At 42.3% G+C, this 13,494-nt stretch overlaps 1 protein-coding gene across 5 annotated transcripts; it reads right to left on the bottom strand.

Moving 5' to 3' along the window:
• LOC137341193 (CD276 antigen-like) lies at positions 1-12,724 on the bottom strand. Of its 5 annotated transcripts, none has more exons than XM_068004227.1 (7): positions 12,453-12,724; positions 9,960-10,050; positions 9,534-9,863; positions 8,521-8,775; positions 6,570-6,713; positions 1,167-1,208; positions 1-1,084 (listed from the first exon to the last, which is right to left on the bottom strand). In XM_068004227.1, the coding sequence occupies exons 2-7, from the start codon at positions 10,024-10,026 to the stop codon at positions 1,068-1,070; spliced, it is 855 nt and encodes a 284-aa protein (XP_067860328.1). In that variant the 5' UTR covers positions 10,027-10,050; positions 12,453-12,724; the 3' UTR covers positions 1-1,067. The 5 variants fall into 5 exon arrangements, with proteins under 5 accessions (XP_067860328.1, XP_067860327.1, XP_067860326.1 ...); XM_068004226.1 differs by having other exon boundaries at positions 12,293-12,724; XM_068004225.1 differs by having other exon boundaries at positions 12,084-12,724.
• Positions 12,725-13,494: the final 770 nt, after the last annotated feature.

Below are 13,494 nucleotides of genomic sequence, written 5' to 3' on the forward strand. Positions count from 1 at the left end.
CATTTTATTTTATGAATCATTACATTTTCTTTAGTCATCAAAACTCCACTACATTTCCAAGAAATGTGAGCATACAAATGACCGGGAAGTCAATTTTTATTAACTTTAGCTGCAGTTGTGTCTTGATGATATGCTTCTTTGATTCCAAGTTACTTTCTCAGTTGCTTTCATACATTGAATTGAACTGGTCAATTTATTCTCCTTCAGACTGCCAGCTCTTTCCCTGCTCTGTCTCCTCCATGGTGCTTTCTCTTCATTTACCCTCTGTCTTTCTCACAGTTCAGTCTTCAGTCCATTCCATCCATCAATTGGCAGAAAATTATGACACAGTCTAACCAGCTGACTAAATGGTGATTTATTGACACTGTTAAATTTAGCCAGAAATCTGTCCACAGAGATAAAGAAAGACTTTCACAACTTCAGGACGTCCCAAAGCGCTTTACAATCAATGAACTACTTTTGAAGTGTAGTCACTGTTGTAATGTATGAAATGTGGCAGCCAATTTGCACACAGCAAGTTCCCACAAACAGCAATGTAACAATGACCAGATAATCTAGTTTTTTTGGTGGTGTTGGTTGAAGGTTAAGTGTTGGAGAGGATACGGGAAAAACTCCCCTGCTCTTCTTCGAAATAGTGCCATGGGATCTTTTACGTCCACCTGAGAAGGCAGACTGGGCCTTGGTTTAATGTCTCTTCCAAAAGACAGCACCTCCAGCAGTGCAGCACTCCCTCTGTACTGCATTGGAGTATCAGCCTGGATATTGTGCTCAAAAATTCTGGAGTGGGAGGCAAGTGTGCTACCAACTAAGCCACCGTTGATATTCCAATGTTTTGATGTCCATTGTTTTGATGATTTTAACTAGTAAGGAATCTTACAACACCAGGTTGATGATTTTAACTGGTAAGATATATTCATACACCTTTTCGGAACAAGAGAATTTCTATTAAGTATTTTGGATGGCAGAGCATGATATGACACATATTTCTCATTGAGATTAGATTTGGTGGTAAATTCAGTGTTAAGATCATGTAAGGTCGTGTCACTTCTATACCATCCAGGCCTTCTTCATTCTGGGTCACCTACTGGAAAAAAAACTCATTAATAAAAGGTAAAGTAGCACTTCTTATTTCAGATTGTAAAATATAGTCTTAAAAAATTACATACCAATTAATGTTGTTGTTGATTTGTATCGTGCCCGTACGTATGCTTTTGATTTAAAATGAAAATGAAAGTATTAGCATTCAAGTAACTTTTACATTAGCATTCATTTGCATTCATAAAATCTCATGTTGAACAACTTTCTTTTAATTCTTCTTTCTGGTTGTTACATCACATCATGAATAAGACGCTTATGCTTGATTTTCCGTGTTCTTTTGTGCTGATTCTGGCAGATTGCGCTGATAAAACAGTGCAATCAAGAGGGAACTCTACCCCACTATATTATTGTTAGGAAGTGAACAGTCTACAATGTTAGAGCTCCAAATACAGTATTATTTTATAGGGTGGTTATCAAGCTATTGAAGTTTTTAGCTTAATGACAAAACTGTGCTTTGAAAAATAAAATTATGGACACTGAAAAATCAGTTCCTTGTAGTCCCAAGCTTAGTAAGATAAGTTGGTACATTTGAAGGAGAACCCTTGATGGCCCAATGCAACATCCAACCCAGAATGAAGTTACGTAGACCAGATGGTCCCATGTGCTGGTTTGCATTAAATCAGCTGATCTCAGCCAGAGTAGAAACTGGGGACATTACAATTAGACTCAGTGTCTTTCATCAAAGGAGGGCAAAAATCAATCAATATTCCATCTGCTGATTCCTATTCACTGACTTCAATTGGAATATCCTCTCCAACATCAAGACCGCCTATTTCCACCTCTGTAATATTGCCTGTCTCTGCCCCGCATCAGCCCATCTGCTGCTGAAACCCTCATCCGTGATTTTATTACCTACAGACTCGAATATTCCAACGCCCTCCTGACCAGACTCCCATCTTCCACCCTCCATAAACTTGAGCTCATCCAAAACTCTGCTGCTTGTATTCTAACTAGTACCAAGTGCCATACACCCATCACTCCTGTGCTCGCTCACCTACATTGGCTCCCGGTCCACCAAGGCCTCAAATTAAAATTCTCATCCTTGTAGAATCATAGAAAGGTTACAGCACGGAAGGAGGCCATTCGGCCCATCGAGTCCGTGCCGGCTCTATGCAAAAGCAATCCAGCTAGTCCCACTTCCCCGTCCTAGCCCCGTAGCCCTGGAAATTTTTTTCCCTTCAAGTACTTATCCAGTTCCCTTTTGAAAGCCATGATTGAATCTGCCTCCACCATACCCTCGGGCAGTCCATTCCAGATCCTAACCACTCACTGTGTAAAAAAGTTTTTCCTCATGTCACCTTTGGTTCTTTTGCCAATCACCTTAAATCTATGTCCTCTGTTTCTTGACCCTTCCACAAATGGGAACAGTTTCTCTCTATCTACTCTGTCTAGACCCTGCATGATTTTGAATACCTCTTATTCAAATCTCCTGGCAACCTTCTCTGTTCCAAGGAGAACAACCCCAGCTTCTCCAGTCTATCCACGTAACTAAAGTCCCTCATCCCTGGAATCATTCTAGTAATCTCTTCTGCACCCTCTCTAAGGCCTTCACATCGTTCCTGAAGTGCCCAGAACTGGACACAATACTCCAGTTGTGGCTGAACCAGTGTTTTTTAAAGGCTCATCATAACTTCCATGTTTTTGCACTCTATGCTTCTATTTATAAAGCCCAGGATCCCATATGCTTTTTGAACCCCTTTCTCAACCTGCCCTGCCACCTTCAATGATTTGTGCAGATATGCCCCCAGATCTCTTTGTTCCTGCATGCCTTTTAGAATTGTGCCTTTCAGTTTATATTGCCTCTCCTCGTTCTTCCTACCAAAATATATCACTTCGCATTTTTCTGCGATAAATTTCGTCTGCCATGTGTCTGCTCATTCCACCAGCCTGTCTATATCCTCTTGAAGTCTATCATTATCCTCCTCACTGTTCACTGGACTTTGAAGTTTTGTGTTGTCTGCAAATTTAGAAATTATGCGTTGTACACCCAAATCCAAGTCATTAATATATATCAAGAAAAGTAGTGGTCCAATATCGACCCCTGGGGAAAACCCTTTATACCTCCCTCCAGTCTGTAAAATAACCATTCACAACTATTCTCTGTTTCCATTGACTTAGCCAGTTTTGTATCCATGCTGCCATTGCCCCTTTTATTCCATGGGCTTCAACGTTTATGACAAGCCTATTATGTGGCACTTTATCAAATGCCTTTTGAAAGTCCACATAAACCACATCAACTGCAGTGCCCTCAGCTACCCTCTCTGTTACCTCATTAAAAAATTCTATCAAGTTAGTTAAACACGATTTGCCTTTAACAAATCTATGCTGGCTTTCCTTAATTAATCCACACTTGTCCAAGTGACTACTAATTTTGTCTCGGATTATCGTTTCTAAAAGTTTCCCCACCACCGAGGTTAAACTGATTGGCCTACAGTTGCCGGGTTTATCCTTACAACCCTTTCTGAACAAGGGTGTAACATTTGCAATTCTCCAGTCCTCTGGCACCACCCCCATATCTAAGGATGATTGGAAGATTATGGCCAGTACCTCCACAATTTCCACCCTTAATTCCCTCAGCAACCTAGGATGCATCCCATCCGGACCGGGTGACTTATCTACGTTAAGTACAGCCAGCCTTTCTAGTACCTCCTCTTTATCAATTTTTAGCCCATCCAGTATCTCAACTACCTCTTCCTTTACTGAGACTCTGACAGCATCTTCTTCCTTGGAAAAGACAGATGCGAATTACTCATTTAGTACCTCAGCCATGCCTTCTGCCTCCATGAGTAGATCTCCTTTTTGGTCCCTAATCTGCCCCACCCCTCCTCTTATTACCCATTTACTGTTTAGATGTCTATAGAAGTCTTTTGGATTCCCTTTTATGTTGGCCACCTGTCTATTCTCATACTCTCTCTTTGCCCCTCTTATTTCCTTTTTCACTTCCCCTCTGAACTTTCTATATTTAGCCTGGTTCTCACTTATCAACCTGACATCTGTCATACGCCCCTTTTTTCTGCTTCATCTTACTCTCTATCTCTTTTATCACCCAGGGAGCTCTGGCTTTAGTTGCCCTACCTTTCTCCCTCGTAGGAATGTACCCAGACTGCATCTGACCCATCTCTTTAAAGACCGCCCATTGTTCAATTACGGTTTTTTGCCTGCTAATCTTTGATTCCAATTTACCCAGGCCAGATCTGTTCTCATCCCACTGAAATTGGCCCTACCTCCAATTGAGTACTTTTATTTTAGAATGGTCCTTATCCTTTTCCGTAGATATTCTAAACCTTATGATACTATGATCGCTGTTCACTAAATGTTCCCCCACTGACACTTGCTCCACTTGGCCCGCCTCATTCCCCAGAACCAGATTCAGCAATGCCTCCTTCCTCGTTGGGCCGGAAATGTACTGGTCAAGAAAGTTCTCATTAACACACTTCAAAAATTCCTCCCCCTCTTTGCCCGTTACTATCCCAGTCTATATTAGGATAGTTGAAGTCCCCCATTCTACTCTATGGCTGTTGCACTTCTCTGCAATTTCCCTGCAGATTTGCTCCTCTACATCCTTCCCACTCGTTGGTGGCCTACAGAATACAACCCCCAGTAGTGTAGTAGTGTAAAGGCACCTCTATTGTTTCTTAACTCTAACCAAATAGATTCTGCCCTTGACCCCTCCAGGACATCCTCTCTCTCCAGCCCTGCAATATTCTCCTTAATCAATATCACCACCCCCCCCCTCCTTTCTTTCCTTCCTTATCTTTCCTGAACACCTTGTATCCAGGAATATTTAGCACCCAATCCTGCCCTTTTTTGAGCCAGGTCTCCGTTATTGCCATGACATCATATTCTTATGTGGCTAATTGCACCAGCAGCTCACCAACCTTACTTACCATGCTTTGTGTGTTTACACAAATGCACTGTAAACCTATCTTAGACCTTCTTGTACTCTCTTTTAGTCTGATCCCACCTAATAGAGTACTATTTTTTACTCTAGTGCTATCTTTGTTCCTCCTTTCCAATGCTACATTCTGGTGCCCATCCCCCTGCCAAATTAGTTTAAACCCTCCTCCACAGCACTCCCCGCGAGGACATTGGTCCCAGCTCTGTTGAGGTGCAACCCGTCTGGCCTGTACAGGTCCCACCTCCCTCAGAATTGGTCCCAATGTCCCAGGAATCTAAAGCCCTCCCTCCTGCAGCATCTCTCCAGCCACGCATTCATCTGCTCTCTCCTCCTATTTCTATACTCACTAGCGTGTGGCACCGGGAGTAATCCGGAGATTACTACCTTTGAGGTCCTGCTTGTTAATCACTTTACTAACTCCTTAAAATCTGCCTGCAGGACCTCATCCCTCTTTCTACCTATGTTGTTGGTACCAACATGGACCATGACCTCTGGCTGTTCACCCTCCCCCTCCAGAATGTTCTGCAGCCGTTGAGTGATATCCTTGACCCTGGCACTGGGGAGGCAACATACCATCCTGGAATCACATCTGTTCCCCTAACTATAGAATCCCCTATCACTATCGCTCTCCTTCCTTCCTGTACACATGGTGCTGTGGACTTGTCTCTGGCTGCACTCCCCAGAGGAACCCTCTCTTCAACTAGTATTCAGAACTGAATACTGGTTAGAGAGTGAGATGCCCTCAGGGGACTCCTGCACTACCTGCCTAGTCCTCCTTGTCTGTCTGGTGGTCACCCAGTCCCTCTCTGCCTGCACTTTCTTAAGCTGTGGGGTGACCACCTCCTGAAATGTGCTATCCACAAAACTCTCAGTCTCACGGATGCACTGCAGTGACGCCAGCTGCTGCTCAAGCTCCAAATCCCGGAGCTCGAGCTTCTCCAGCTGACAACACTTCCTGCGCCTGTGGTTGTCCAGGACACGAGATTCTAGCCTCTTGTGCATCCCCAATTTTCATCGCTTCACCACTGGTAGCTATGCCTTCAGCTGCCTCAGCCCTAAACTCTGGAATTCCCTCCATAAACCTTGCTGCCAATCCACTTCGCTCCTCCTTTAAGGCAATCCTTAAAACCTACCTCTTTGACCTAGCTTTTGGTCACCTGTCCTAATGTCTCCTTCTTTAGCTCAGTGGTAATTTTCATCTGAAGCACCATGGGACGTTTTTCTATGTTAAAGGTGCAATATAAATGCAAGTTGTCATTTTTGTTGTTGTTCGAAAGTGCGTGTGTGTTGACATTGGGAGAAGACAGGACTGAGCTCAGCTATGATCATCTTCATTGTCATATAGCCTGATCATGCTTACTGTCTAGGCTCATACATGAAGAGTGATCACTTGGACAAGGTATGGAGGGTGGTGCGATTTTATGCCAACAAGAGTCAGAGAGGGGGAAGAGAAAATGGTGGCAGAGGATGGGGTGGAACTTTAATGCAGCATTGGAGAAGCAAAACAAAATCTTGTAAAGCTCTTATGAAACAACAGTTCTGCCTTTTTCCTTTATCAGAATTAATATTATACCTTGAGGTATTCGACTTTTCCAGTACAGAAGTGCCAAAAGCGCCAAAAGAACTATGAAGCCCAAAGGTAAAATGACACGAACAACTGCTGTGATTCTTTGTTTTGGTTGCTGATAGATTTCACTATTTTTAGAACAACTTAATCCTGAAATGACAAATTGAGATATTTCACTACAATTTACATCATGCACCCCCAAACTTTAATTCAAACAATTTTTTTGTGGAAGGCACCACATTATATTAATTCATGAGTTCACAATGTCATGGGCCAACTGAATTGTGTGCAAGCCTCAGCATACTTTGAATTGAAACTTCCTTCAGATGATTCGTTGTTGTTGGCCAAATTGGCAGATGTGGCACTTAATGGATGTGATGTACTTAGCCGTAAGAACCAAGAAAACATTGACAGGGATTCAACTCTGGATCAGACTTCAACAACGTCACCAGCTGGCAACAAAGCTTACCCAGTGGAGGTCTGGGCTTGTTGACAGGAATGTAATGAGGAGCAGAAATTATACAAACTTTAACAATTTAAATATGATTTCAAATTTAGAAAAAATACTTGCAATCTAAATCATTCCATGCATGTCCATAGCTTAATAATCAATGAAAAATTAAATTATATAATTGAGGTAACAATAAATTAGAGCACTTAAATATGTTGACGGTTCATATTGGGCTTTATTTGGGGACAAAGCAAAGCTGAGTGGCATAGTAGATGTTGGGTTCGATATTGCCATTAGATTACAAATATAACTTTAAAAGATGAGTGAGTACCCTCTTGTAATCTAATGGCACATGGGAACCACATGACCATTACTTTAAACTGATCCCCAAACTCCCATTCAGCAGCTGTGAACTTCCTGGCTTTTTTCCCAGCCCAACCAGAAACTCTTCTCTGACCCAGCCCCAGGATAGGAGCCGACACATTGTCCTCCCTTGACATCTCCAGCCTTCAACTTCCAGAGCTGCCTTCCCCACACATGTCCACACCAGATCGATTGCCACTGGACCACCCATTTTCCTGGCCTTACTGCTGAGTCTCATTTTCTCAACCTCAATTCTGGACTTCCCATTGTCCAGCTTCTAGGGAGATGCTTTATTTGCCATCTGGAGTGTCTCAGAAATTTGAATTTTGTGTTGCTCAAGATGAAAGCTGTTGGTGTTCGGGAATAGAACGTCATTCAATTTTCTGCATGCAATGTCAGAGTTGGCACTCCCTCATCAGATACAGAAGAGATTTGTTCCAAGGCAACATGCTCTCTGCTCCACCTCAGTAAAATATCGTAACTTAAACCTCAGGAGTTCATTCCTTATAATACCGGCTGATAGCCATGTTTCCCACAGCAGCTAATCTTATAGCTCACTTAAAAAATAACAGCAAATGCTAATTTAAAGAGAGTCTATCTTATGACAATTATGAGCTGCTGCCAATCTATAAACTAGCAACTTGAATTTACCTCAGGATCTCCCTATCTTGAATTAGCCACTCAAGATGTACCTGTCTACAGGCCTTGAAGGGACAGGCAATGTTAAAGAAAGCTCCTCCTTATGCGTTAAATGGAATAATGCTCCTGTCCTTATAAAACTCTGCCTTACTGAAAGCAATGTCATGTGGGAATCCAACAGTACAGTTCAGGATCATAGGTCAACAATCTCACTGGTACAATCTAATTCTGATGCTTCCCTTCATGCTTCACCGAGATTTTCAGCCTATCATCCCAGCCCAGTTGTGGAATTATTTTCTACACCATGCCCAAGTATGCTTTATTTTTCTACTGGTGAAGCTGACCATCTGGCGTGAGTTCTTGAGTCAGAATCACTTGTAGTGACATTTCCAATAACTAACCGCAGGCCATATATTTTATCCTCTGTGTGAAACCAGCCAGTGGTACAACTAAATCATGGAAAAACTTGCATTTCAATCAGAAGTAATTAAAACCAAAACTTACTTGCATATTTACATGTAATTTCAATGCATACAGAGCAATTATATTTTACGGAACACCATTCTCCAACTACTGGAATGTAACCAGTAATGTTGTACAGGTTATCTTCTGTATGCGTTATGGTAGAATTAGCAGTCAGGTCGGTTCCATTTTCATTCTGCCAGCGAAGATGTGCGAGCGGATATCCAAGTGCAGCACAAACAAGAACTTTTTCTCCACCTTGGTCCTTTTCGGTTATTTGTGGCACAGTATATGGAGCTGAAAAGCATGTTTTACAAGTTTCATCTTGTGACCGAAAATCGAGTGAGTGCAGCTGAATCAAATTTGACAAACACCGATCCTTACAGTAGCATCACAAACACTATTTTCCCAATGTTTTTATTCGGACTGCTTGCCATTACTCACTGCATCATTCAAGTCTGAAGTTTTATTATTTGTCCAAATGAACCAAAAGAGCACTGCCAACTAAAAACAGCACTGTGCGATTTTAGATGATTTATTTCAATTACTTTTCCGCCTCTCTACTAAAAGCAGTGACTAATGCTAGAGCATGGTGATATGTATGCCAACAGCCCTCCATTACCTCAGCCCAGCCATTCTTCATGTGTGAATCCCGAAAGTAAGTGGTGGTAGGAGCTTCAACCACAGGGACCTTAAAGCCAAGCTCAATCTTGCCTTCATCCAATGTCCACACACGCACACTTCCAGAATGCATCATTAGACAGCAATCAGGAATAGGAACTCCAGCTGATTGTACCCTGGGGACATTACAGCCAACTCTAGAAGTGCATGGTTACCTACGATGTATCTTCACAAGTACTTAACTTCCCCCATATGTCCCAATGCCCCTAGGGACTTAGGACTGTACTGGTCCAGAAAGGACCATGATTACAAATAGCACCTTTACTGATGTGATTATATTACAAACTCTTTAGTTTTCATCTTAAATGTCTGATCTGAAATATTGCTATCTCTTGCATTCTTCTGTTGAAAGAAAATAGACTTTCTTTACGTACCTTTAATCAGAAGCTCTACATCCGCTAAATCATAGCCACTTGACTGACAATCTAAGAAAATCTGATATTTCCCTTCGTCTGAAATTTCCGTCTTCTCAATTATCAGCGATGCATATTCAAAACCTAAATGACATATTCTTTGTTTCTGAGCATTTCTTTTGTTATCTGATGTACATGAAATGTTGTTCCAGTCAGTAGAATGCACTGGCATGTAACGCCAGGTAATATTACATTCCTTCTTGTTTCGTGATTTGTACTCACAGGACAAGACAGTGCGCTGGTCATGTATTCCTGTGACTGGACTCTCACACTGAATAGATGTAAATTTTTCTGAAATAAATATGACGATCAGTCAACACTTACACTTCATGGTAAAGAAGCACATAACAGAAATTCTGTATACAGCAGAAACTATGTGATACTCACCGGCTGCAATGTTGAAGAAGAAAAACACAATAAAACAAAGAATTTTTGGAAAATAAGAAGTGGCCATCCTTTTTTTCTGGACTTAAAGAACCTATTTAAAACATTAGAACAATACAGCTAACATTATTGGAGAATAATCCGTTTTGGAGACAGTTTGTTTTTGACCCTTTATGTACTCAAATGCTATATTTATACTGCGTAAGCATTATACATTATTTGAGACTGGGAGCTACATTACGGGTTCAAGACAGGCAATATGGTGCCTGTCCTGAAGTGTAATTCTGCTGCTCAGAAAAGAGCTCTGTGTATACATACTTATGCTGTGGTCTGCATGTACATACCTGCTTACACTGTAGTCTGTGTATGCATACTTACACTATGATCTGCACATGCATACTTACACTGTGATCTGCACAAACATGCTTACACTATGGACTGCGCATGCATACTTACACAGTGGTATGCACATACATGCTTATGCTGTGGTCTGCACATACATGCTTACGCTATGACCTGCAAATACATACTTATGGTGTGGTGTAAGGAAATATAGTTTTCACACAAATGTATGAGGAATTCAAAGGGTTAGACTTAACGGGGTTATGGGTGAGAAACAACAGGAACCAGCCTTAGTGCAATAATACTCGTGGTTAAAAACACACAACCATGCTACCTGAGGCAAAAACAGTGAAACAAAGGATGGGCCTGTATGTCCGAACATGTCGCTAAGCAACTACATTCCAGAATCAAGGAAGAATGATTGATGGGCCCCTAAAAGTGCTGAAAAGGGAACCATCTATAAGTGGCTTAAGTTTGCAGCAGTAAAAAGGGGGGCTAGGGGTTAACTCAGTTTATAAGTAGCCAGCCCCTACTCAGACTCAGGGTAGAGGACAGAAAAAGAAAGTACCAGGCAGGTAAACAAGAACAAGAGTACATGAAGGAATGGGGAATGAGTTTGCAGCTTCTACCCAAAGGACACCAGGGTAACATAATTCTCAACCGTGCTTTGTAAACTACTGCTTAAATATTGTAATGTATTGATTCTTGCTTGTGCTAAATAAAGTCATATGGCTATTAACCATTATGGTGTCAGTCTCGAACATTGAACGGAGAGTCAAAATTGACTACAAATTGGCGAGAGCCAGCCAAGAGACTGACACAACAGCCATTGGCATATTTGGTGTAAGCGAGATCCGAGGACTGACGTGGACTGATATCACCTAGTCAGTTAAGGATGGGAACCTTCAGGGAGTGTAGGGCATTGCGACCTGCCAGAACAGAGGGTCAAAATTGACTACAGTGGTCTGCACATACATGCTTACACTGTGGTCTGCACATACATGCTTACATTGTGGTCTGCACATATATGCTTACACTGTGGTCTGCACATACATGCTTACACTGTGGTCTGCACATACATGCTTACACTGTGGTCTGCACATACATGCTTACACTGTGGTCTGCACATACATGCTTACACTGTGGTCTGCACATACATCTGTAGATACGGAGGTAGTGCCAGACGACTGGAGAATTGCAAATGTTACTCCCTTGTTCAAAAAAGGGTGTAAGGATAAACCCAACAACTATAGGCCAGTCAGTTTAACCCCTCAGTGGTGGGGAAACTTTTAGAAAAGATAATCCAGGACAGAATTAACAGTCTGACTAAGACCAGCCTGTCAATCAGCCGGTCAGTCCGACCGGAAACCGACAAAAAAAGACGTCCTTACATCAAAATCATAACGACGCCCAGGAAACCCGCACTAATGGGGTTCCCAACCTCAACTTGACCACCCCCCATTCCTGGCTCCATTTTAAAATTGAGCCCTTTGAGTCTTCCTCACTGCTTACTTTCCCACCCAGCTTTGTATGGTCAGTGAACTTGGATACATTACACTCGGTCCCGTCAGGAAATCCACCTGCTCCAATACCAGAAATTACCCCCAATATCATGGAGACCCAAAATGTCAGGGCCTTCTTCACATGTCTCCAAGGAAGGAAAAAATTAAAAGCTTTGCCGAACATTTTTTATGATGACAGTGACCCTTTAAATTGTAAAACGCACAATGCTGAATATTAAATAATCAGATGAAAACACTCATTGAAGAAAGGTAAGACACTGACCTCCACTTACTGCTCTACCTGAGCCTGAAGTCTGGTGAGGATTTCCTTTAATACAGAAATATACCCGGACACAAGTGTTTGAAAAGCAACCGGTGCATTCACAGACCACGATCCGACGTGAGAGGAAGGAAAAGCGGAATAAGCAGGTTTAAAGAACTTAAAGACATATCGCAAACTTTTTTAGAAGAACTCCTGAAACAACGAATTACCAGAATCTCCCGCAAGCCGCCACTTTTCAACAGGTTTCCGCACACATCAAACTCACTGGCTCATTTGTGAACAAAACATTAACCATATAAACGTTTCGGTTGTTCAGACTGGTCCAAATCCACTGTGAACCACCCGAACATCCATTAGAGATCATTTCACCTTATTATGTTATTTTGTCCGCTGTCGAAATTTTGCCACCAGCGAAATAAAGACGGATATATCCAAACGGCAACAGAAACAGATTCTGAGCAAATATCTATGTTCCTTGTGGCAGCGGCTATTTCTGCTGATGTGTCAATCTCCTTTAAGGACATCCATTCTGACTGATTTTATTTTACTCTCACATTAAAACCAATGTGGGGAGAAAAAATTAGAATGCTTCACTCCTTTGTGACACTCCTTTCACCAAACCTGTCCAAGACTCCACTCTTGCCAAACCTGTTGAAGTTACTATTAACTGAGTTTCTGTTTCATTCCAGAGCAACCTCAGCAGATCACAATTGTTGTGCCGAGTACTAGGACTGATTACATTTAAGCTGTCACATGTCAAAAACAAATAAATGCGCACATTATGGCCTCACAAATCCATGGTCAGTCCAGAGACCACCCACCATGAGTCCAGCAGGGGTCCTGCTGAACAGGGTCCAAATTTGGCAGGGACCCAGATATGCCAAACTCCAGGCTTGAGTTGCATTTTTCAGGCTAGCCTTGAACAAGGCTTTCTTTAATGTCTTTATTTAATATCCAATAACTCACCACAAAATCATTTGTCCAGGAAATTCCTTGGAAGGGTCCAGAGACATTCCTCACCAGAAGTGGGACAGAATCCCATTGGAATTCCTGCTTTGTGACAGTCTTTGTCTGCTGTCTTTTTTAATGTTGCTTGACCCCTACAGGGTCATCATTGTAAGTGGGGTGTGGCCCGGGACGGATCGTTCTTTTCCTGAGGTTGCGCACGGGTGCACTGGATCACTTGGGCGCAGCAAATATCGGAGAACTGGAGGGGTCAGTGTGTACACCTGTAAACGACCCGGCAGGTAGTCCTTCATTCATTTCAATGGAAGGAAGATCGGGTGGGTTTCTCTACAGGTGTGTGCTATGACCTGTCTGATTGTCAGATATCTGAGTGCTCAGTGGGATCAGTGCAACTGTGCACAGGCCCAGGAAAATCTCCTCGAAGCCAGATTGGGGGAGGGGGGCA

The sequence above is a fragment of the Heptranchias perlo genome, chromosome 23, assembly GCF_035084215.1.
Source record: "Heptranchias perlo isolate sHepPer1 chromosome 23, sHepPer1.hap1, whole genome shotgun sequence".
Taxonomy (NCBI): domain Eukaryota; kingdom Metazoa; phylum Chordata; class Chondrichthyes; order Hexanchiformes; family Hexanchidae; genus Heptranchias; species Heptranchias perlo.

Excerpts from the sequence above, each read along its gene's own strand:
- LOC137341193 (XM_068004227.1), bottom strand. The coding sequence starts at position 10,026 with ATGGCCACTTCTTATTTTCCAAAAATTCTTTGTTTTATTGTGTTTTTC. Across the intron at positions 6,714-8,520 it reads AATTACATGTAAATATGCAA|GATTAAGTTGTTCTAAAAAT; the intron begins GTAAGTTTTGGT and ends TTGTCATTTCAG. Across the intron at positions 1,209-6,569 it reads GAAAAGTCGAATACCTCAAG|CATACGTACGGGCACGATAC; the intron begins GTATAATATTAA and ends TTAAATCAAAAG.